Genomic DNA, 26,127 nt, shown 5'->3' on the forward strand with positions numbered 1-26,127 from the left:
GGCGACGGACGGGGCGGCGGGAGGCATGACGGGAAATTCCTGGGCGCGGGCAGCCGAGTCCAAATATGAGCATGGGAGACGAGCGAGGGAGGACCGCGGAGCGCGCCCGCCGCGGACAGGGCCCGCTGCCCGGCCTCGGCGGCCGCCAACTCCCTCCTCCTCCGAATCCTCGTCGTCCACAGCCGCCGCGAGGCTGCCGGCCGCGAGCGCGAGCAGAAGGTCGAATCTCTCTGCCAGGGAGCATCCCTCTCCAGGGTTGGGGCCCAAAAGCAGAGCCGAGCGCCCCACCCAGGTCCCACCTGAGACCCCTGACGGGGTAGAAAAGAGAGAAACCACCACCAGGAGACCGGACAGCGAGCCAAGGACGCGACGGAAGACGCCTAAGGGGTTTGACGAGACTCCGGCGCTGCCCCTGATCACCTGAGAGCTTTGGTCAGGAGAGGATAAAAAGATCTGGCAAATACTTCTGTAAGTGTGGGAGGGTGAGGCGGGAGAGGCACTGCCAGTTCCGCACATTCAGGTGAGCCATCCAATCCACAACAAACAGGCATTGTAAGACACAAAACCACCCTCCTGCCTTCCAGGCGAGCGTTTATATGCGGCGGAGGCAGGCTGCGTGACAAGTGTTCACAGCAGTGACATGCTGATGTTGAGACCAGTTGTCCTTTCCACCACCAACCTCTCTTCCTCCCCTTACTTTGTATTTGTTGTAGCTTGTCTAAAAGGCAATGTTGAAATTTATTCAAAAGGTGCTACCTCTGATGGCCAAAATGTCAGTCCCAGATGTTTAATTACAGGCCCAAGCTACTAGCTCCCTGCCTTTTCTTTGGCACTGGTAACTCCTCCAGTAATCAAGTCCAAATGACCCTTAGCTTTTCAAGACAACGTAATTGTCTTAATTACTATAATTTATTATTTTTTTACTCACACTGACACGACAGGCCGTGCAGATGCAAGATGTTATATAATTACTTAGGAACATTTTAAGATGCTACAAAAATGATTTATTGATGCAAAATTCTTAAGGGGTAAATGCCAAACAGATTTAGAGTATGGGTTATTCTAGTATGAACTAAAGTGTGGTAATTTGTACATCACGCTACGTTTGAAATGCTTATTTGAAAATCAGAAACTTCAAAACAAATTTAATTCTAGCAAATTATTAAGGCCCATATGCCAAAAACCACTCCATTTGCAAAAAGCTCCCCTTAAATCATTTGGTACTGAGAAACACCACATCCCATGAATTACTCCTGGCAAAAGGGCAGATTTCACCCTTAATATACTGGCAGTGATAATGAGGCTAAGGGCAGATGATCTAAGTAAACTAAGGGTAAATAAGCTGTAATACAGTAAATAAGGGATTTAAAAGACATATGGTATTATTCAATTTAGGTACCTAGAAGCTGGGCGGTGGGAGGGGAATATTCAGGAAAACAATTGAATATTCACTCCCTTTTCTCTTTTTTGTATATTTAACTGCGTGTAAGCACCTGTTTTTCTTTTTTTTAAGATTTATTTATTTTTATTTGAGAGAGAGAGCACTCAAGCCAGGGGGAGGGGCAGAGGGAGAGAGAGAGAGAGAGAGAATCTCAAGCAGACTTGCCGCTGAGCATGGAGCCCAACACAGGGTTCTATCCCAGGACCCTGAGATCATGACCTGAGCCAAAACCAACAGCTGGATGCTCAACTGACTGGGCCACCCAGGCTACCCAAGCATCTGTTTTTCTTAATTCCCTTATAACATCTAACATAGTTCTTTGCCCATAATCTAACAGGTTGTTTAAAAACAAAAGGAAATGAGCACAGTAATTTGTGGACTGACATATAGCAGTTCTGAGCCAAGTGTAGGGAAAAGCTTGTTTCAAAGGAATGTAATAATCATAGCTATATTTCAAATATTTTAGTTGACCTTATATACAAAAACATAAAATTATAAACAATGCATTATCCCACAACCTAGTTCATAGTAATATAAGTGGAGAGTTTAGTAATTGTATCTGCAATTCTGCTGACTTGACCGCAAAACCAGCAGCTGGGGTTTTTTTGTTTTCGCTTTGTTTTGTTTTAAAGATTCTATCTATTTCTTTGAGAGAGAGAGAGTGGGGGGGGGAGCAGAGGGAGAGGAACAAGCAGACTTTGCACTGAGTGCGGAGCCCAAGGGCATGCCCGACCCCAGGACCCCGAGATCACGACTGCAGCCAAAACCAAGAGTAGGCCCCCTCAACCGACCCAACCACCCAGGCGCCCTACACACCAGATGTTTTCAAGGCTTCAATAAGTTAGAAGAGAAAAGAGCTAAAGTTACTTGAGTGCATAACAAGTGCCAGACACTGTGCTAGATGTTTTACACATGGTTCTTCATTTAATTCCTACAAATATCTCTGAGCTTATTATCCTTTATCCTTATTTTACAGCTAAGGAGACTGAGGCGTAGGTAAATTATGCTACCAGGAAGGGGTGAAGGAGTATTGGAATTCAAACCTCCTTCCAAAATCATATATGTTCTTTTTACTGTACGAATCTGTCCCATTTTCCCTACATTTAAACAAAGAAAAGAAAAAAAGGAACTCAAAAACTGTATTCACTGGGCTCTTGTGGTTTTAAGTAACTGGTGTGCACTCAAGTTACCTCAAGTAATAGGGGTAAAGAATACATGTGGAAATAAGACCAGAGACTTAACCGGCTTGTCAGGTCATCCTTTGTGGGCCTGGGAGGTGGAGGTTGTGCCTTTTGATAAGTACCAGGAAGAGGAAAGGTACTACCCTCTGACGACATTCCGATCAGCTTTGTAATTTAGCCGCTGATATTCAAATCATATATTTCACAATGTCTTCTCTAACGTCTTTTTTTATTATAATCTTAATACTAATCATGTTAACATATTACCTTAAACATTGTTTGTTTTTAAGACAAAGGACCCAGAAGAGGTAACTGCTTCCCCTGCTCCCTATATACCATCCCTTCCCCTACCCAGTGGTGTGCTAGTAAATTTTTAACAACCAGCTCTGGAGGAGGGAGACCTCAATTGTAACAAAAACCAATTGATGTGGTGTCAATACTCCCCCCAACCTGAGGCAGAGTGGGGAAGAGATGCACACAACCAGCTCTCGGGCCTGTGAGAGCCAACACACCACTGCCCCAGCTCCTCATAAAATGTCTTCAGAACACAGCCGTAATTCAAACTGCACAACCATAGCTCTTTCTTTCCACTTGCTGCCAGTTGTCTGTCTGTAGTTCATGATCAAATGCCCCAGAGGGGAGAATCTGATTCTATCACCATTGTCCTTTTTGGGGAAAGTTCTTACATGAGGCAATCTCAGAAGCCACTGGGCAGCCCACAGACTGGCTACCTCTAAGCCAGGTGTCCTCTCCTACTCCAGCTGTGACTAGGATGGAAGGCTAACATTCTACACAACATAGCACCAATGCTGAAGAAACAGACTGCGTTGCTACCTTCTTAGGGGTTTGTGGTTGGGGCAGCCTCTTTTAAAAGGAGTCTGTAGGCAGGACAGTCTTTCAAGCTGCAATCTCGCCAACATACTGTGCTCAGCTCTTCAATAAAATCCTTTCAGCCACTACACAAAGCGTCGGGGCAGCCTTTACTCGGCATACCCCAAGGAACTGCCAACAACTGCAAACAGGAGAATGGACAGGTTAGGACTAGATAGTACTCAAAAGCCCCCAGCCAGGGTCAGAAACAGAAACCCTAAGTTAGTACTTAAATTCAATGAACATTTATCAGGCGCCATTGTTTTAAACCAATAATGACTGATGGGAGAGTAAGGGAATTACCTCACAGGAGGATGTAAAAGACTCTCCAGGAGAAAGTTTTTCAAACTACACTCAATCCAAACCCCCCAAATTCTGCTTTCCTCTCCTGGGAAATAGAACGATGTGACTCACTCGTGCTGAGAGCACTTTTATACTGGTGAAAGCGTGCCCCTTGCCTCAGTGGGGTGGGGTGGGGTGAGAGTGAGGCTGAGAACTACTCTCAACAACATGAGGGACACAGAGTCAATGCTGACTTAAGGGAGACACCTGAAATTTTCTCTGATTCTGAAAAAGAATTTCCACTTTCATGACACACTTCCAGCCCCCAGTCACCAGATGTACTAAAAGGACAAGGACTCTGCACCAGGTCAGGAAGGGGGGCCCCTAAATAAAGATAAAGACTCAATTAAAATTCGCATTGTCCATCTTTGCATGGTAAAATAATTTTGCTGCATCTCAAATGGCCTTCTTTTATGTTACACAGTTGAAGCCATCCCTTTTGTTGATTAATTCTGGAGAAATTTGTTGTATTCCCATGACTGATGTGCTGCCTGATTCTACTAGCATTGGATATGTGGTTATACTACAACAAGCCATAAATATTTAACAAGATTTTCAATGTTTTAGAGAATTAAATAATTCTCTCTAGACCAAAAAAAGCTGCTTGACTGTTAGCAAGATTCTGTCACATAAAGCAGTATATGTGACATCAGCTCCATACACAAAATTAAAGAGAAGGGGAAGGAGCAAGATTGAACGTTTTGGGGGCACCTGGGTGGCTCAGTTGGTTAAGCGTCTGACTCTTGGTTTCAGCTCAGGTCATGATCTCCTGGGTCGTGAGGTAGAGCCCCTCGTGGGGTTTCGTGCTCGGTAGGGAGTCTGCTTGAAGATTCTCTCCCTCTGCTCCTGCCCCCATGTGTATGCACGTATGCTCTCTCCCTAAAATAAATAAATCTTTTAAAAACATTAAAAGAATGAATATTTTAAGTTGTACAGGAAAATTCTGGTGGTGAACTTGATTCTACTCTTTCACTCCATCTCTCAGTGCTTTTTATATGGAGAACATCTAACCCCACAGCATGTGCATGTGGTGTTTAAAGGTGTGTATTTTTCACATAACTTGTCCCTAACCACAAACTACCTCCTTCATGTGTTGTTCAGCCAAAGCAGCCACAATCTGATCCAATGGTAAAGGACCCTGGCTGTGTTGGGCTTTCTGGGAGAAGCTATGTTGCTCTCCAAAATGGTGCCTCCCTACAGGATTTTCTGCAGTAGTTTTACCTCTGCCTAAATTTCACCCTGCGAGCTGCCATTAGAACCTAATCTCAAAATCAGATAGTTCTATTCACTGGTCAGGGACCTGGGCTTTGGCATCAGACATCTAAATTCAAGCATGGCCTCCACCATTAAAGCTCATGGGACAATAGGCAAGTTACTTAACTACTCCAAGCTTTGATATTCTTCTCTATAGAATGAAAAAATAAAGATACCTACCACTCATGATGCTTAGCACTTAGTCCCATGCTAGCTAATGGTAAGTCCTTAATAAATATCAATATAATACTTATTTTATTAACTTTTATCATCACTTACCAACTTCCAATCACCAGAGTCACTCTTTGCCTTTAAGCTTTATCTGATATGATTTCCTGTCTGAAATGACTCATAGTTTCTCTTCACAGCTCAGAGTCCTACATTTGTATTCATAATCACCTCTTAAGGAAGTCTGTTCAGATTTAGTTGATTCTTTCAACACATGTTTTCTTCAAATACTTTTTATACTTAATCCAGGTTTACTAATAGTGTTTTCAAATGTTTTTAAGTCTTCACTTCCTCAAAGTAGTCATATTAGAAGGCTACACACACTTATCATTACTCAAACTACTTTGTGAAAACCACTTTTAGATTTGCCATCAAAATATATGATGAAATTTTTTAATATCTTCAACACAGGAAAATCATCTTTGCATTCATTCATTCTACAAATATTTACTAATGCTTACTTTGAACTGGATAGATAATAAGGTAAACTGGTAATACACTTAGTATGTTAAAGTGATAACTGCTAACAAGAGAAATAAGGCAGGGAAGGTTGCTAAAAGTGTTGGGAAAGAAACATTAAAGACATACAAGAAAGAAGGAAGCCATGCTAGTGTCTGAGAAAAGAGGAACAGCAAGCAAAGAGGAAACACCCAAAGCAGAGGCAGAGAGGCCCTGTAGGAGGACCATCCAGGAGGCTGGCACGGGGAGAAGAGGGGGAAAGGGGCTGTGGAGCGAGCATCAAAGGTTGTGGCCCAAGAGGCAATCACGTAGAGTCTTATGGGTCATTTATAAGGACTCTGGCTTCTTTTGCAGTGAGATGGGAAACTATAATAGGCTTTACACAGAGGAGCGACACGATCTGATTTATATTTTCACAGAGAACTTTCTTTGGCTGTTCTGTTAAGGAGTGCAGAGACAGAAGGGGAGACCAGTTAGGAGGTTCTTGAAGTACTCCAGGTGAGAGAGAATTGTGATTTGGGGTAGGGAAGCAATGGAGGTGGCGAAAACTCAAGATATATTTGGAAGGAAGGGCCCACAAGATTTGCTGACATACCAAATATAGGGTTTGAAAGAAAGAAAAGTTAAGAACGTCTCTATACTTTTTTCTTTTCCTTTTTTTCCCCCCTGGGCATTACAGAATTGCCATTTCGTGAGATAGGGATGACATGGAAGTAGGTGGTGCGGTAGTACATTAGCAGCTCAGTTTTCCACGTTAAGTTTGAACTGGCTTTTAGACACATATGTTCATCTAGACAATTAAATATGAAAGTTGCATATATAGAGGGATTGGCTGGGTTACAGATAGCATAAAAATGACATATAAATCATGAGAAGTCCATAGATTAAAAAAAAAGGCCAGCAAGGGCACCCTCAGAGTATGCAAACTGGTGCAGCCACTGTGTAAAACAGTATGGAGGTTCCTCAAAAATTAAAAATAGAACTACCCTACAATCCAGGAACCGCTCTACTGGGTATTTACCCCCCAAATACAAAAACATTAATTTGAAGGGATACATGCACCCCTGTTTATTGCAGCATTATTTAAAATAGCCAAACTATAGAAGTAGCCCAAGTGTCCATCAATGCATAAAGATGATGGTGTGTGTGTGTGTGTGTGTGTGTGTGTGTGTATAGAATAGATTATTCAGCCATAAGAAAGAATGCTATCTTGCCATTTGCAATGACATGGATGGAACTAGAGTGTATTATGCTAAGTGAAATATGTCAGAGAAAGACAAATACGATATGATTTCACTCATATGTGGAATTTAAGAAACAAAACAAATGAGCAAAGGGAAAAAAAGACAAACCAAGAAACAGACTAAACTGCAGAGAACTGATGGTTAACAGAGGGAGGGTGAGATGGGGGAAATAGGTGATGGGGATTAAAGATTGCACTTATCATGATGAAAAAAATAAAATGATTTAAAAAGAGAAAAAAAAAGGTGGTGAGGCTAAAGAGGTAGGAGGAAAAGTACAGAAACCTGAGAGGCAAATGAAGCTCTTATTTTTTATTTTTTTGAGAACACATTTGATTTGTGGAAAAAGACAAAATTTAGAACCAAACAGAATAGATGAATAGCTACATTGTTACTCCTTTTATGCTTTCAAATGAGTAAACATAAAATATTAATGATTTTTATTATTATAAGGACTTATAAACTGACTCTGAAACATCCTGATAGTCTCTAAATACTTGAGGAATAGTAGCAATGGAATACGGGTATATTCCACCGCGTGACCACATTGAAAAGCCGTCCCTATAGGTCAGATGGCCAAACATCCAATAGTTGTGGTGTGTAATTGACAGCTAATTAGGACAAGGTCCACTAGACAGAAGGGAATAAGAACATCTCTTCAGAGATGGACAGAAACCTTTCTGAGGTTCAAATATATACAAAGTAGTTTTAAAACTATAGCTTAAAGTATTATACCAAAGTTGATTTTATATTTTTTAAAGTTGGTGGCCCGTAAAAGTAGAGAGAGAAATAAACTTGCAGTTGGCAGATTTCTATTCAAACTCTGGCTATGCCATGTAATAGTTGTGTATGACTTTCGAATTCACATCTCTGGAATTTAGTGACCTTATCTTTGAAAGTAATTTTGTCTGCCCTGCCTATTCTGCAAGATCTTGGTGCAAGTCGAATGATATGAGGGGGCTTTCAAACTACTGATGTCTAAAGGAAAAGTCATGATTGAGGTGAAGTGCATTTTTCTAAATTCACCCACTTTTGTTTCTTTGTATAAGCCACAGTTCTTTACATAGCTTGAAGATGCCTCTTTGAGATTCTGATAAAAGAAAAAGGTCCCCTAAGGAAAATGCATAACAGGCATACACACAAAATTTAATATACAATTGCACACTGAAAATCACTTTGGAGCATAATTTCTTGTGTGGAAGAGAAACTTAATGAAAATCGTTTTAAAAAATTTAGTGTGTGGCAGGCAATGGGGGTAAATTAGAAGAGTACCATTGAGAAGGCCACCCAGGCAGGTGCAAATACCCAGACTTGAAGGTAGAGTCCCTAGTCTAAGATAGTAGCAGTAAGACTAGAGATGAACAAGATGTGTGATAGGAGTTGCCAGATAAAACGCAGGATATGCAGATAAAGCTAAATTCTACATAAACACCAAATAATTTGTAGTATGTCCTAAGTATTCCATTGAGCATTATTCCTAGTTTATCTGAAACTCAGTTTAACTGGACGTTCTATACTTTTATTTGCTAACTCTGGCAACCCTAGAGAGAGACTGGTGAACTTACTCCTGCCTTCATCCTCTTACTTCTCTGAGGCAGATTCTGATACAAATGTGTGCAATGTGACCACTGTGAAATGGAGAGAAAGTCATTAAGATCTAGCCCAGTTCTTTGGTGGCTCCTGAAGAGACCCATAAAGATGCCAAATAGTTCTTTACAGACCTATTTATTTTCCAGCCAGGGTATGAGCCTTACTAATAATGTGGCTATATTCTATTCTCAATATACATGTTTTACACTGTCCAGTACAATCTACATGAATGCATGTGTACGCGCCCGCTTAACACAGGGGTTAATCAGCAAAGAAACCACCAGCTCACAGTTGCCTCGGAGAGAATACTGAGTAAGAAACATGAACTGGATGGGTTTCTGAGTGGCTCAGTGGGTTAAGCGTCGGCCTTTGGCTCAGGTCCTGCTCAGTGGGGAGCCTGCTTCCCCCTGCCTCTGCCCCTCCCCTCCCCCGCTCATGCATGCACACTCTCTCCTGTCTCAAATAAATAAAATCTTAAAAAAACAAACATGAATTGGAGGACCCATAGTCAGTTTGTCTATCACCCCCCCACCTATATGTGCATACGCATGCACAGACACGTGTGAGACCAGGCAGGTAGTTTTTCTCTACACAGCCCAAATCTGTGGCCTTCCTTGACTGCACAGTGTATGGTAGCGGTGGGAAGGAAGAAAGGCTCAGACAAGGATGTCTCTTTCAGCGGAGGAATAGGGGCAGGTGGAAGATTCAAAGAAGGAACTCTTTTTGAGGTGGTAATACAAACCTGAAAGCAGGGCAGGCAGGAGCATTCAGGAAGGTGACTTTCTCTAAAAGCTTCCAACCCTTAAGGTCTTATCCCCTGGGTGATGCCAAGTGAAAACCCAAAGTAGTGCTACAGAGCTTTAACCCATATCTCTCCTACTTTGTGATTCTGTCTGAAATTATCTTCCCCAGGTGCTGGTGCCTCATTTGTGGAGGCTAAAAGGTCCAGATAGCAAGGAGAAAGCAGTCCGGTTTCAACCCATTCCTCTTATAAACATAGGGACAGACTAGGATTCAGAACTGATGATCAACAGTATTTCAAGAACAGCCCACAGTAAAACCAGAAGGGCCACAGCACACAGGGTTGGGGAGCATTTTGGAGAAGGCAGGTAGAGGGGAAAAGTAAGGCCAGCCTTCATGACCAACCTGTGGCTTAGTGAAAGCTGCCCTTGAGCAAAAGTGAGTTTTGCAAACTTTGGGGTAGTAGAGCTATGGGGCAAGACTTGGATACTGACTGAATTCTCAACAGTAACAGAATATTGAAAAGGACAGTAGAGTCTTCTTTTGTATGTTCCCATAGTGTAATGAGCGCTTAATAAATAAGCGCTGTTGACTGACCCTTCAAATGGGGGTGGGAGGATGGAAAGGGTATTGTTGAAGGGGGAAGGAGGGAGGTGGTGAATTTATACATGTTTCAACTCTCATAGGAAAAACAAATGGGCCAAATAAAACTATCATCCGCTTATCTTTCCACAACGGCATAAAATGAAAAAAAGAAAAAGTTTCTTCTAAAAACCATTATATTCTGCTCCCAGTAGTAAGCCCAGTTACAACTAGAACTGCAAGTAAAATTGGCTTGCATTAATGAAAATATGTAATTATATCAAAACCAAAGCTCTGAAAACTCAAAATATTCAGTGGAAAGAAACCCCAAAGAGACATTTACTATAGTGCTTGGGAGTAAAAGCAAAGCATTAAAACAATAAAAACATTTTCCAAATGAATCAAATGATGCTCAGCTAACTTTGTGTTACTTCACATCAATAAAGAAAAACACATAAGAAATCTATACCTTAAGTAAGCAATGATGTTATAAATATGACTGAAACAGCTCTGAACTATTTCCAGCTTTGCCTCTAAAATTCCTTTGGTCTGACGGCAGAACATATTATTTCCTGTTCTCATACTCTATGGGAAGTAGCACACCCATTTCAATCTTTGTCACTTTTTTCCTGTATCAACATCCACAGGAGGAATGATTTAGGTGCTGCCTACCCTAGGTTGAGATCTCAGATCCAGAAGCCATCTGGCAACGAGTCTCAAACTTTTGTCAGAATTACCTGGAGAGCCTGTTACTATCCTGGGATCTTTACCAGATACAGTGATTCAGCAGGTTGGGTGAAGGATTCAGGAATCTGCATTTCTAACAAGAACCCCATATGAAAAGATTTTATTTATTTATTTGACAGAGACAGAGAGAGCGAGAGCAGGAACATAAGCAGGGGAAGTGGAAGAGGGAGAAACAGGCTTCCTGCCAAGCAGGGAGCCTGATGTGGGGCTCGATCCCAGGACCCTGGGATCATGACCTGAGCCGAAGGCAGACGCTCAATGACTGAGCCCCCCAGGTGCCCCACCCCAGATGATTCTAAGAGAGGTGGTCCACATGTCCTTCTTTGAGAAATTCAGGTTTAGAGTAACCAGAGTAATTTTTCATGTCTACTTTCCAATCGAGGAGAGTAAGTTTCAACCTCTCTTTTCTAAAAAGCCTGTAACAGGGGTAGACAGGATTATAGAAAAATATATGAAGGCGTATATAACACAGCTTTCATGACTTACAAAATATATATGTTTACATATAATCCAAATAGGAAATTCAAATAACTAGAATTTTCACTTTACGCTACATTAAGAGAGGTTCATTATGAAATGAGGCACTGCAAGATTCTAACTTGCTTCCTGAGTCATCAGTGATTAAATTAAGCTCCCCAGAGTTTTAGCACTGTGAATATTTTATTATATTCTTTGAAAATTGGTTATTTTAAAATCAGATTATAACTCTTGGGTAACTGAAATAACTAAATTTAAGACATATCTTTAAAAATTACTCCAGGTAAATAGGCATTTTCTGTACCAGTCTAATACTAGAATATGATACACTGTATTATAAGTACATATTTTTTCTGAACATAATGAAAATAGCCTACTTCTCTAAACATATCAATTACATGGGGCAATATTTATTCCACCAATCTCCAAATATGATAAGGCTCTGTCATAATTAGAACGAAATAGTATTTTAAGTATATTTAACTACCCTTAAGGAAAACCAAGAAAGGCAATTTTGATTTTTTCCATGTTATTAAAGCATAATGGAAAATGAAAATGGTAATTCTGTATATAATTAGACGATTATTGAGATATGACACATAATTTTTGAAAATGTGGTTTATTTAAATGTGAAACTATGTATAATTTACAATGATGAATAACAGAATGAGTATACATACAAGGCTCATGGCTAGCTCTTCCAATGTGAGGAGAGGATTCAACCCACAGGACTGCTCACAGAAGCAGTCTCTCCTGCTCATTCACTGTCTGCTCTCCACTCATCTCTGTTGCTCCTGGTATTTTCCAAGGATGTACACCATAAAACAGAGCCTCACCATAAAATTAGCCTCTAAGACTCCTATAGGCAAAAGATTATACCAGCCTTTATGTTTAGCGTCATAGTAAGGAACATTTTAATAACACAGGACTGATTGTAGACAGTCATTGGTGAAATACAACTGGTCCATTCCAGTCAGAAGCTGACACAACTCTAATTACCGACACTACCATAGTTCCAATGATGATAATTCTAGAACACTGTCATAGCTGAGATCTAAATCTCAGTGTTATTCACATTGAGAAAAATAAATTTACATTTAGATTTTCTGCCTTTTGAGAGCACAAGCACTGAGCATAAAAAGGAAGAATTCTGCGACACAATAGTTGGGAAAAACTAACAATAAAATGCATAATTTAGGAGAGTTGAAAGACTATCAAGGTTTATCATTTCAAGTAAGATAAAATGGGAGAATACATTAGTTTCAAAAGAACAAAAATAGTTAATAGTGAAGAACAACAATAACCTGTTTTAGAAATAAAGGAAGAAGTCAAAACAGGTTTCAAAACTGTACCCAATAAGGACAGACCAGAGAATTTACCATTAATATGTTCATTTTAGGTTTTTGGTAAATAATTTTTATGAGATTTAAGAAGTTCCCTTCTAGTTTGCTAAGAATTACTTTTCTTACAAAAAGGCATATGGAATTTGAATTTTATTAGATAGTTTACTGCATCTAAATGAGATGATATTTATTTCATTTATTCTATTAATGTGACAAATTATACTGATTTTCTAATGTCAAACTAGTCCTACATTCCTGGAATAAATCCAACATGGTTATGATGTATAATTCTTACTTGTGTGTTGCAGGATTTGGTTTGCTGGCCACTTTAGTTTGGGGATTTTTGCATCTTTGTTCAGTGAGACTGGCCTATAAATTTTCCTTTTCTGCATCAAGGTTATGCTAATCATTTTTCTATTTGCAGATAGGGAATATGTCATTTAAAAAGGGAAGCACTGAAGAGATTATGAATCTTCAAAGATCTGTCTTACGCATGACCATTGTTAAGAGTGACTACAATGAAAAAGAGCAAAGGGATATTAAAAATAAATCACATTTTCAAGCAGTTGGTCCCACAAACCTTTGATTTAGAAATGATATTATATGATGGGCATTTTACATTATTTCATTTCATTCTCTCAACTATACAATTATCATTCTTAAAAATGAGGAAACTGAGTCTTAGACTACTTAAATAACTTGCCTAAAGTCATAAAACTAGTATATGTCAAGGCTGAAATTTGAGCCTGGGTCTCACTCCAGAGACTGTGCTGTTAAACACTCCTCCTTTTTTCTTTTTTTCTCTTTCAATGCAGGGATCCAGTATTTTGGAAGACTTTTCATATACCTGCTAACAGTAACAACCCACAGGTCTGCAGCCAAAATAAACATAGCTCTTTTCCAAAGTCCTGAAATTATAAAAAGTCTAAAATGCCTAAGCTTCACTGCCAAAGCTTGGTAATGATTCAAAATATGCTAACAGAGGAGACCAAATTAAGAAAATGGACTAAAAATAATTATGGGAATCCTAATTAAGGTAAAAATTTAAATATATGTAATGAATGCTCATGGAGAAGTTTTGTAAAATACATATGTAATCCAACAGATTGGACTTCACTGCTAAATTTCAGAGTACTTCCCTCCAATTGCATGTATATAGTATGCTCTTTCCATCCTAGACACAATTTTTCATTTCTAACAATTCTAATATAGAAATTCATTTTAGAATCAATGGGGTCTTTACAAAGTCACTGAAAAAGTTACAAAAGAAAAAAAAAATTGCTACCTATCTGCATGAAGTCCAATTTCTGCCAGGGGACTTACGTTTGCTTCTACCTGTGAGAACTACCAACTGGGAACACTCTATTTTCTCTTTGCTTGAAGCTTTCTGGATCATGGTGGTTGGTGGTAGGAATTAGAATCACACTCTGAATGAGGACCAACTGGTTTCTTTGCTGTCCCTTTCCAGAGACGAGTCTAGTTCTCATTCATCCTGACTCTGCCTAGCTTTATGCCAGGGTCTTTTATCAGAATTCTTATCTTGGGGGTTATTTTTGTTGTTGTTTTCTTTCTTAGTGCCAGAGAAAACAATACCTCATCCAATTAAGAATATATGAGATGAAATATAGTGTATTTGAAATAATGTACATGCAATTTAAGCAGCATACAGACAATATTTTCCATACCTTATTCTCCAAAGACATTTTAATGACTGCCCATGATTCCATCATGATAATCCATAATCCATTCTCATTTTTGTAGAATTGTTTCTCATTTTTATCAGAGTATAAAGCTGTAATGAGTATCATTTTCATATCTCTTCATGTCATTTCTGATCATTTCTTCAGAATAAACTCCTAAATTAAAACATAAAGTCAAAGGGTATGAAGATTAAAACATTTTTTTAAATGTATTGCCAAATTGACCTATAAAAATGCTCATCACTTTACACAACTACCAGAATTTATATAAGGGGCCAATTTCCCCTAAACTAAAATAAAATCTGTCCAATTTCTTATGTAGCTTTCTCAGTTGTTAATTAATCTGCATTTACATCTGTGGCTGAATGTTTCACATATTTATTGGTCATTTGCAGCTCTTCATTTGTGGATCATCTCCTGATGTCATTTGGCTATTTTCTATTGAGATTTTAGTCTTTTAGGTTAGAATGATTTTTATTTGTAGAATATTACTGCAAATCATATACACTATTACTGCTAGTATCTTTCCATTTGCTTGTTTTTAAATTCTTAAAATTTTTAGATGTGCTTGATTTTTTTGTTTTAATACAACCACATGTAGCATTTTTTCTGATTTGTTTCTGTGCTAAACCCTATATCAAATGTTTTCTTTTAGTTATTTTATGACTATTTCTCAACTCTTTATTCCTCCTGGAATGTATCTGGGTATGTGTAAAGGACCAGGAACAGGTAAAAACTGCAAAAGGCTGATACTAATGTAAATTGATGATACAGTCTTATGTGAAAATAGACCTGGAGTGAATTCAGAGGTTCAGGAAAAAGTCTAACCTGCCCCCCTCATCCATTCTCTGCTACAATCTATTTTTTTTCCCTAAACCAAATGATTCTTTGCATAATGATATTATTCATGTTCCCATTGTTCGCAGCTAATTGCTTAGAACAGTACTCCCCAAACGTGTATTCATGGCATAGAAAGAAAAGGAAAATCATTGTACAGTGCACAGTTTAACAGCAGAGGCTACGTAACAACTGCCAGAGTTAAGGAGGCCCTGAGCCCCACCACTTGAAGGGCACATTAGCACATCTGGAACCCATTTGTGGCCTACCACTGTTTCAGAACAGCTCTGCTACTCATGTTCCTCTGATAAAATTCCCTTCTCCACTGATACGTTGCAAGGGTTTTAGAAAACAGATGCCCGGTAATGATGTAGAGAAGCCCAACTATGACTGAACAAAATAAGCATCAGGAAACCATCCTCCTGCCCTTTTGTCCTGGACCTTGGCAAGATAAGGAGCGGATACTGAACTTCAAGAATACAACTCAACACTGGTTGTGTTATTGGGACATATGAAATCTTTGTGAAAGATACCTTCTCTGAGCCAAGTTAGTCTAAGGAAACTGAGTGACTCCGACAGTGTGGAAGTATCTGGTCATTAAAATCTTCTAAGTTACCACAAGCCAAGGGTGTGTGCCTCTTCAAAGGAGATACAGTTGCAGGAGCCAAAGGCCCAGGCATTAGTTACATTATGGCTCTAACTTTTTCTCTTAATTTTTCTTTTAACTTTTAGAGAATGATCCACTTTCCCTGCTCATATTTAAAATCACCTTAAAAATTAAAAAAATAAAATAAAGCAACCTTTACCATACACTGCTTTCTTTTTTTTTAAAGATTTTATTGATTTATTTGACAGAGAAAGACAGCAAGAGAGGGAACACAAGCAGGGGGAGTGGGAGAGGGAGAAGCAGGCTTCCCGCCGAGCAGGGAGCCCAATGTGGGGCTCGATCCCAGGACCCTGGGATCATGACCTGAGCCAAAGGCAGACGCTTAACCGACCGAGCCACCTAGGCGCCCCCATACACTGAATTCTTATATACCAAAGTGCCCTCATAATTCAAGTATTTATTGACCATGTAATCTGTTATTGGTGTTGAATCATAACATAAAATACTCTTAGAAAAAGCCTGGGCCTCCTCTAATATCTTTCTCTACTTCACAGTATCATCTGTGTTCACGCCTGTATTTACCAGTGTCTTCCAGACTGTCATTCTAAAATACAATGCAAGTGCAATGAAAATCCATTACAAAGTGAACTGGCAAATCTCACAAAATACGTAGGATTTCATGACGTTGATAAACATGATGGAGAACTATTCAAATCGTGAACATAGCTACAGAATGTGTCGGTCCCGTTAGCAATTAAAGGGCAGAAGCTAAGGCCAAAAGGGCAATGACACAAGAAGTTTATTAAAGAATGATCTGATTAGAGAGAAACCCTTACAAAAATGAAGTCTAGGATATTTTTGAAAATGATTCAATTAAGGAGTAGAAATCAAACATGAAATGAAAACTATCATTTCATGTTTCAAATAATTTTATCAATAAAAAATTCCAAAAAATTATTTCTAAGAGTTAAAATATGTAAGTTAACTTCATTATATAGGAAATAAGTTTATTTTTATAATTTTAGCAAAAAATTTCAAGTCAAAGTTTTAATAAAACTATTTATAATGAAAATCTGGTCCCTGATTTAAGTGGATTTAATTTAAATGACCTTCTGGTATTGGTTATACTCAATAATTATCTGTTTAAAGGTATTGATTGTCTGCTTATATAATTGTGTAGCAGTGTTAACACAGATTTAATTTGCTTTAATATATGATAGGGCCAGTCTCTCCTTTTTAGTATTTTAATTTTAAAAACTTACTCTTTCTTGTTCATCCATCCGATATCACAGAAATTCATTTGAAATCCCTAGAAATTAATTTAAATCTATTGAAATCTTTATTGGAATTCATTAAAACTCTTTACCAATTTAGGAAGAATTAGGTAGTCTGTTTGCTATATTCAGTCTTTCTATCAAGAAAAATTATATATACCTCCATTTATTTGTTTTCCTTAATCTCCTTTTAGGAAAGTTTCCTCACATAGGTCTTATATATTTCTTGCTGAATCTATTCACATGTAATATCAGTGTACCTATCTATCAAATCACCATTTAAAAAAAGACTATTCTATTGAACCAAGGTACCAATCAAAAGAGCCAGATTACTTTTCCTTAAAGAAAACAAGTGATTTTCAAAGACAGGGGCAATAAGGAAGGAATAAGGTGGGAACTTATTTCTAGCAACAGAATGGAACAAGACATCCTGAATAAACCTCCCATTATAAAACATCTTTTATATTGGATTAAACATGAAAAACATCTTTTTAAGTAAATTAATGTAAGGGAAATCCTTAGAGGCCAAAAAGAAAACAAAAGCAGAAAACCAAATATGTGATCAAGTAGAGGAGGCAGTCATGGCACAAAGAGTTATCTGTTAATGCCTGGTGACCTAGTTTTTAGCAGCAGAATATATATTCCTCTCAAGTTTATGTGGAACATTCTTCAGGATAGACCAAATGCTAGGCCATAAAATAAGCTTCAAGAAGTTTAGGGCAGGGGGTGGCATCTGGGTGGCTCAGTCGGTTAAGCACCCAACTCTTGATTTTGGCTCAGGTCATGATCTCAGGGTCCTGGGATTGAGCCCCACATTGGGCTCCACACGCAGTGGGGAACCTGTTTGAGGAGTCTCTCCCTCTGCTCCTCCCCCTGCTTGCACCCGCACACTCTCTCTCTAAAATATCTTTAAAAAAAAATTCAAGAGGGCTGAAATCAAATGAAATATGTTATCCAACCACATGGAATGAAATCAGTAACCGAAAGAAATAAGGGAAATTCACTAATACGTGGAAATAAAACAACAAACTTTTAAATAACCAAGGATCAGAAAAGAAACCAAAAGGAAATAAGAATACTTTGAGATGAATGAAAATGAAGACCCAATCTACCAAAACTTATGGGATGCAACTAAAGCAGTGTTTAGGAGAAAATTTATAGCTGTAAATGTCCATACTAAAAAAAAGAAAAATCTCAAATCAATAACCCAAACTTCCACCTAAACTACACCAGAAAGAGAAGAGCGAAATAAACCCAAAACAAGTAGAAGGAAGGAAATAATAGACTAGGGTAGAAATTAATGACATGAAGAATAGAAAAATAATAGACAACCTCAACAAAACCAAAAGATTCTTCGAAAATACCAACAAAACTGGCAAATTTGTAACTAGACTGACCAAGAGAAAAGGAAAGAAGACTCAAATGATTAAAATCAGTAAAGAACGGGTGATGCTGTTAACATTACAGAAATAAAGATGATTATAAGGGAATGCTATGAACAACTATATATACACCACGAAATTAAGTAATAAATGAAATGTAAAAATTCCTAGAAGGACACAAACCACTAAAACTGACCTCAGAAGAAAGGGAAAATTTGAACAGACCTATAACAAGTGAAAACATTGATTTAGCAATCAAAAAACAACCTGAAGCCCAAGCCTGATGACATCAATGGTGAATTCTACCAATTCTACCAAACATTTAAAATATAATGAAATCTTTCCATTTGCAATGACATGGATGGAGCCAGAGAGTATAATGCTAAGTGAAACAAGTCAGTGAGAGAAAGGCAGATTCCATATGATTTCACTCCATTGTAGAATTAAGAAACAAATGAAGAGGGGAAGAAAGGAGGGGGCTGCTAAGAAACAGACTCTTAACTATAGAGAACAAACTGATGGTTACCAGAGGGGAGGTGGGTGGGGGGGGATGGGTTAAATAGGTGATGGGGATTAAGGAGTGCACTTGTTGTGATGAGTACCGGGAGATGCATGGAATTGTTGAATCACTATATTGTACACCTGAAACTAATATTACACTGTATGTTAACTAACTGGAATTTAAATAAAAACTTAAAAAAATTTTAAAAAAGTATAATTAATTATTGGTTTTTCACTAATGCTTCCAAAAAATAGGAGGGACTATTTCCCAACTCATTCTAAAATCAGTAAACTGTGATGCCAAAACCAGACAAAGACTTCACAAAAAAAGAAAACTAGAGACCAAATATCTCTTAGGAATACAGACACAAAAATTCTCAAAAAAGTACTGGCAAACCAAATCCAGCAACCTAGAAAAAGGATTACATACCATGATCATGACCTAAGACTTGAGTGCAAGGTTGGTTTACCATTATCAAGAGAATAAAGGACAAAAGCCAGCATGATCATCTCAGTAGACACAGAAAAAGCACTTGACAAAATCCAACAGCCCTTCATGATAAAAACAACAAACAAGAAATAGAAGGAAACTTCCCCAATATGAAAGAGAAGAAAATATTTTTTTTAAAGATTTTATTTGACACAGAGGGAGTATGAGAGAGCACAAGCAGGGGGAGAGGCAAAAAGAGAGGGAGAAGCAAGTTCCCCACTAAGCAGGGAGCCTGATATGGGGCTCGATCCCAGGGCCCTGGGATTGTGACCTGAGCTGAAGGCAGACGCTTAACTGACTGAGGCACCCAGGTACCCCAGGAAAATATTTTGAGATTAATGTAAATGAAGACACAACATACTCACAGCTAACATCATACTTAATCATGAAAGACTAAATGCTCTTCCTTTTAAGATCAGGAACAAGACAAGGATATCTGCTCTTGCCACTTCTGGTCAACATTGTATTAGGGATTCTAGTCAGGGCAACTAGAGAAAAAGGGGGGGCATCTAAGATAAAAAAAGGGGAGCACTAGGAATAAATAAAACTATATATGCAGATGACATGATCTTATAAATAGGAAATTCTAGGGAATTCACTAAAATCTATTAGAACTAACAAGTTCAACAGGGTGGCAGGACCCAAGATCAATATACAAAAAGCAATTGTATTTTATGCACTTGCAATGAACAATCTAAAAGTGAAAATTTTTTAAAGTTCCATATATAATAGCATTAACAAGAAAAAATACCTAGCAGTAAATTTAAAAGAAGTACAAAACTTATATTCTGAAAACTATAAAACATTGTGGAAGAAAATTAGACAAATAAATGGAAGACATCCCATTTTCATGTACTGGAACACATAATATTGTTAAGATGGCAATACTCCCAGGGCTGTACATTAATGTACAGATTCAACATAATCCCTATCAAAATTCCAGCTAGCTTCTTTGCAATAACTGAAGCTAATCCTAAATAATTCATGGGAAATTCAAGGGATCCAGAATAGCTACCAGTCTTGAAAAAGAAAAGGGAAAAGGTTATTTCAAAACTTGCTATAAAGCTATAGTAATCAAGACAGTGTGGTAATAGCATAAGGATAGACAAATAAATAAATGGAATAGAGCTTAGAGTTCAGAAATAAGCCCTCACTTTTACTGTCAACTGATTTTCAGCAAGGGTGACAAGATAATTCAATGAGCAAAAGAATAGTGTTTCCAATACATGGTGTTGGGACATCACAAATGGATATCCACATGAACACAATAAAGCTGGACCCCTATCTCACATAATAAATAGAATTTAACTCAAAATGACCACAGTCTAAATATAACAGCAAAAATAATATAATTCTTAGAATAAAACATACGAGTAAATCACCTTGGGTTAGGCAATCTTTTTTTTTTTTTTTAGGCAATCCTTTCTTAAAGAGATACCAAAAACATGAGCAACAAAAGAAAAAATAGATAAGTTGGATGTCATCACATGGGAAGACGTAGGCCCAGGGTAACAGCATTCCAGTAAGAACAGTATGAAGGCCCTAAGTTGGAAAGTCTTATCAGGGAATAGAAGGTAAACCAGAGTAGAAGAAGCATGATAGGGAAATATCTGGAGAAATTAGTACAGGCCAGTTCATATAGGGCCTTGAAGGCTGTAACAAGAAATCTGGACTTTACTGTAAATGCAATGGCAACCACTGGAGGATTATATTTTAGGGACGGACATGTTCTGATACACGTTTTTGAAGACAACTTTGACTCCTGCAGGGAAAATGAATTACAGCTGGGCAGGGAACAAGGAGACCAGCTTAGGGTTTTCCAACAATCCAGGCAAGACATAATGATGGTGTCAAGAGAACGGATAGATATCGGATGGATGGATGGATGGATGGATGGATGGATGGATGGATGGATAGATAGATGATAGATAGATAGATAGATAGATAGATAGATAGATAGAGATATGGAATAGCTGAAAGGACTTATTAACTAACTGAACGTAGAACTGAAAAGAGAGAAAGAATAACTTCCAGATTTTTGGCTTCAGCAACTGACATATATGGTGTAACTTACTGAGAAAAGACTATAGAGGAAGAATGGGTTTGGAGGCAAAGAAGCATGAAAATCAGAACTTTGTTTTGGTATACAAAATTTGAAAAACCTTTAGTCATCCAAATGGAGATATTAAATTCCAAGTTGAATATACACGTCTGGACCTAGAGGGAGGAGCCAAGCTAGAGACAGAAATTTGGGAGTCATTCATTAGGCCTGGGTAAAATCACCCAGAGAAAACATCTAGACAGAGGATAGGAGAGGGGCTCAAACTGAGGCCCAGGGCACTCCAATATTGTAAGTGAGCAAAGGAGGAAGACCTGGCAGAAGAAACTGAAAACGAGTAACAAATCATGCAGGAGGAAAAATGGGATTGTGGTGTGTAACTCAGATATTTAGTTACTTGCATGGAAATTTAGTCACATGAGGTGGACAGTGAAAAACCTATCAAAGAAAAAAAACCAAAAAAGAAAAACAAGGGGCACCTGGGTGGCTCAGATGGTTAAGTGTCTGCCTTCGCCTCAGGTCGTGATCCCAGGGTTCTGGGATCGAGCCCCATATCGGGCTCCCTGCTCACCGGGAAGCCTGCTTCTCCCTCTCCCCCTGCTCGTGCTCTCTCCCTGTGTCTCTGTGTCTCGAATGAATAAATAAAATCTTTAAAAAAGAAAAATAACAGGGGCGCCTGGGTGGCTCAGTCGGTTAAGTGTCTGCCTTCAGCTCAGGTCATGATCTCAGGGTCCTGGGATCCAGCCCCACATCGGGCTCCCTGCTCAGTGGGGAACCTGCTTCTCCCTCTCCAGTCTGCTGCTCCCCCTGCTTGTGCTCTCTGTCAAATAAATAAGTAAAATCTTTAAAAAAAAGAAAAAAAAGGGAAAAAACCCACCACCACCATAGGAAAGAGGTAAAAAAACAGAGGAAGCAAAGTACAATCTGGCAACAGTTAAGTCTTGTTTATATACCTTTTTGGTAAATTGATGAGATGGCAGCTAGCAAAAAGGCTGAACAGAATGTCCTTACGCAAAATAACTGATCATCAAAGAAAATAGTTTCAGGTTATGGATTTGCCAAAGCCTTGAGAGTTTAGCCATGGAATATATGTAACCGGCTTTCTTTGTGTATTTTTCAGTCTACTACCTTAGGCCAGGCACAAACCATTTCCTCATCAGAATTTCTCAAATGTCACAGAAAAAAAGAAAAGTATTTCAAGAATATGGAAGCCAAAAATCGGAATCAGGAGATGCAAATTAATCTTGCAAAGGGAACCTTTGTACCAATGGTTGACAAATTTGAATGTGCATCAGGATCACCTGGAGGATTTGTGAAAACAGGTTATAGGCCCCCAACTCCAAAGTTCTTGATTCAGTAAGTCTAGGTGTGGCCCAATAACTTGCTTGGAGTAATAAGTTACCATTTGATACTGATGCTGCTGACTAGAGAACCACACGTTTTGAGTTATCACTGACCTAGAGAAACTTGAATGTGTACAGCAGGAAACATGTTCAAGAATAAATATTCATAGCTACCTTATTTTTAACACTAAAAAACTGTTTTAAAGAACAATCTCAATGTCCATGGATACTTGAATAAATTGTGGTATATTTTATAAATACTATACAGTCATAACAATGAATGAAAGCTACCTGCGTCTCTACAGATGAATCTCAATAACTATGTTGAACAAAAAAAAGTCACTCAAGTATACATCTGATTCTATTCATAGAGGTCAAAAGCAGTAACAATGTATTTAGAGACACATACATACGTGGTAAAACTGTAATGCAAAATAAAGAACTATTAACACAATTCAGAATAATGGTTATCTGGGAGTAGGGAAGGAGAGAGAAGCATCAGGCAAAGGCAGAGAAGTGCTTCAAAATCAATATTCTGTATCTTAAGATGATGGTATACTTCAAAATGTAAGTAAAATATTTCAATACATTCTTAATAAGTGTGAGTTATTTCTTAACAAAAAAAAATGTTTAAGTAAAAAAAGAGGCAACGATCAGCAATGTCTGATGGTGCTACAAGTTCAAGAAAGATGAAGCTTTAGAAGTGACTCTTGAATTTGGCAAAAGGAAGTTTTTTGGTGCTCCAGAGGAGCAATTTCAGAGGAATGCTGAGTACAGAAGCCAAACTAGAGCAGACTGGAAACACTGTAATACAAGACATAAACTACTAAAACAGTAAGAGAAGTGCAAATCAAGTATTTCAGAAATGCACATGGAAGAAATTACTTTCAGCCAGAAATAATCAACAACACTTCCTGGAGGCGACATATGAGTAACATTTTAGAGGGTGGGCAAGATTTGGGCATACAGAAATGGAAACGAAGGATGTTTCAAGGAACAAGGAACAATATGACTAGTGCCAGTAAAGGCAGAATCAAGCAAGAGTTAGGTATGCCCGTGAAAGTCACGCAGTGCAGTTTAGCTGGGGCCCAGGGCAGGTAAGCGGGACTCAGCTGGAAAGGTGCAGGTTGGTCTAGACCTTCATTGTCACCGTGGTTCACACTGGCTACACATGGATACTGAGCATTTAAAATATGGCTACTATGACTGAAGAATTAAAGTTTTAATGTGAATTAATGTAAACTTAAAAACTGATACCTGATTCAGCTATAGGAAAACTTTTAAGTATGTTTGGAAGAACCTGGATATGTGAATCTACTTTTTCCAATGGCAGAGGTTACAAAATCAAAATATAGATCAAGTATTTTCGGTGAAAATGTAGCATCTGAATTAAGATGGGCTGTTAATAAGGTGACCAACTGTGTAAGTTTTAGCACTGTAAGTCATACAACACAGGGTTACCCCAGCTGTAAGTATAATATATATTCTAGATTTTAAAGCATATAACTCATTAATAAAATTTTTAATTACATGCTGAGATAATATCCTGAATATATAAAGTTAAATAGTTCACTTTACCTGTTTTTTACTTTTTTTTAATGTGGCCATCATAAAATTTTAAATTACACATGACATTTTATTTCTATTGGACAAGCACTGGTCTAGATAAAAGCAGACCCTGAGTACCAACTTAAACTTGGCTACTATTCAATAGGAAATAAAAAGCCACTAAAATCTCCACGTTAGTAGGGGGTTGTTTTGGTTTTTGTTTTTGGTAAAAGGAAGTATTGCAGCATTTGGAAATACAAAAATAACACTGCCCATTAAAAGTTAAAATTTCCAACAGATCAAAGCAGAAATGAAGTCGCCAAGAAATGGTTCCAGGCCTGGAAGACCTGACTAGTTTACAAAGGCTGTATAATACATGGCTTCAAGCAAGTTTCTAGTCTTGGGTATATGGCAAACCACTTATGAACAGTTCTGTTTAAAAGTCAACTTTTATACTTATGCTTTCTTTTGACAATCATAGGTTTCTAGATCTACTCAACATCTCATATTTTTACAAAGCAGGAAAATTTCTAATCACTATCAGAGAATCAAAGATAATGCCAGAACATTATCTAAGTTAACAATTCTGTTTTTTGGAGAGATTCTCAAACACCTCTGTCTTGCCCTTCCTCCAACAATGTTCTACATTAGAAAAGTCAGAGGATTATTTTGTTTAACTGCTACAATTCTGAGAAATCTTATCTACCACCCTGATTGGCCTCTTGAGCCCCGCCTCCAGTAACCCATAATTTAGGGAATGTCACCACCATCTAACCAGCTGCCCAAGCCAGAAATGGGAGTCATAAAATTTCCGCTTTAACTTCATGCCAAGGACCTTTTCAAATTCCATCCTCTTAATTTGTTTCAAATTTTCCTTAATACTTCATGCCATCCCCAACCATACAATTAAGTATGGCAGAATTGGCAGTGAACTAAATTTCTGTCTCTATATGGATTCTCTCGCTCATTTTCTGGGTCTAGTTTACTTTCATGGTTTTAATGCCCAAATTGTATCTCTAGGCTCAGATCTTTCTCAAAAATACCACAGAATTAGAAATTCAATTACTTGCTAGGAACATCCACCTGAATATTCCATAAGCATTCCAACCTCAAAACGTCCAAAAAGTCAATTATCATCTTTTCCATCTAAATGTTGCAAGTATTAGAATTCCCATACTAGAAAACTGGACATCAATTTGTCTCCTAATATCCAATTAAGTCCTTCCCATTTTATCTTGTCAAATCCTTTCTCCATTTTTCACCACAACCAATCCTCACCTGAACTCCCTTTAACAACCAACATCCAAACTTCATAATGTGACCTACAAAGCATTCCATGACCTGATGATCACTGCCCACTTTTTTATTAAGTAATTCAACTGTAAGTCAATGCTGGTACTCTATACATGCAGTAGGTTTTATCTCATGCATCTTTTTTCATGTGCTCTCTATGCCTAGATAATCTTCTTTTCAATTTCAGGAGCATGTGCCGGCCTCCAATGCCCACCCATGGAAGAAAAAGTAAATCCAAGTACACATGTTCTATTGGTTTTAAAATCTAAGAATCACAAATTACCCTCCTGCAGCCCCTAGCAGAGGTTCTCAGGTGCAAAAATCTACCATCAGGATATATTTCTGGTCATAAAGTTTCTCCAATGAGGATTAGAGGCAGTAGCTACTCATGCTTACTGGACCAAGAGAATGAGCATCCTGGACATTCAGTTTCTTTAAACCACAACTTTTGGTTTCTAATTATTTTCAGTTCTTAAGTACCTGTTCCTCAGCATCCTTTCCAAAAGAATGGCTGCCCAAATTCTGCTTGATTTAGCATCCTCTGTTGAGTCATCTGGAAGAAGTGACTTGCCGAGATAAGTCTAGGAAAAAAGGGCG

At 38.2% G+C, this 26,127-nt stretch overlaps 2 protein-coding genes and 1 long non-coding RNA gene across 6 annotated transcripts in view; 1 reads left to right on the top strand and 2 right to left on the bottom strand.

Annotated features, from left to right (window-relative positions):
* The window catches only part of MSRB3 (methionine sulfoxide reductase B3), a 180,467-nt gene extending 166,157 nt beyond the window's left edge, over positions 1-14,310 (bottom strand). Inside the window, exon 1 of one of the 2 annotated variants that reach the window (XM_025882802.2) lies at positions 14,182-14,310. In XM_025882802.2, coding sequence (XP_025738587.1) covers positions 14,182-14,310 — 129 coding nt within the window. Of the gene's footprint in view, positions 1-299; positions 433-14,181 lie in introns of those variants that run through there. The other variant, XM_073900707.1, reaches the window with a different exon arrangement.
* On the top strand, positions 356-25,909 carry LOC141374124 (uncharacterized). Of its 2 annotated transcripts, XR_012380747.1 has the most exons (5): positions 356-468; positions 4,820-4,874; positions 6,195-6,273; positions 13,312-13,532; positions 25,718-25,909. It is a non-coding gene; the product is annotated as an uncharacterized lncRNA (long non-coding RNA). The 2 variants fall into 2 exon arrangements; XR_012380746.1 differs by lacking the exon at positions 25,718-25,909 and having other exon boundaries at positions 13,312-13,930.
* Positions 14,222-26,127, bottom strand: part of LEMD3 (LEM domain containing 3) — a 78,399-nt gene continuing 66,493 nt past the window's right edge. The window contains exons 13-14 of one of the 2 annotated variants that reach the window (XR_003210349.2): positions 26,011-26,111; positions 14,222-14,352 (exon numbers count right to left, since the gene is read on the bottom strand). Coding sequence is in view for 1 of the 2 variants with exons in the window: in XM_073900704.1 (XP_073756805.1) it covers positions 26,080-26,111 (32 nt within the window). In the remaining variant the exon portion in view is untranslated. Of the gene's footprint in view, positions 14,353-25,908; positions 26,112-26,127 lie in introns of those variants that run through there. The other variant, XM_073900704.1, reaches the window with a different exon arrangement.

The sequence above is a fragment of the Callorhinus ursinus genome, unplaced genomic scaffold, assembly GCF_003265705.2.
Source record: "Callorhinus ursinus isolate GAN/ISIS: 27379988/994484 unplaced genomic scaffold, GSC_fseal_2.0 scaffold14, whole genome shotgun sequence".
In the NCBI taxonomy this organism is placed as follows: domain Eukaryota; kingdom Metazoa; phylum Chordata; class Mammalia; order Carnivora; family Otariidae; genus Callorhinus; species Callorhinus ursinus.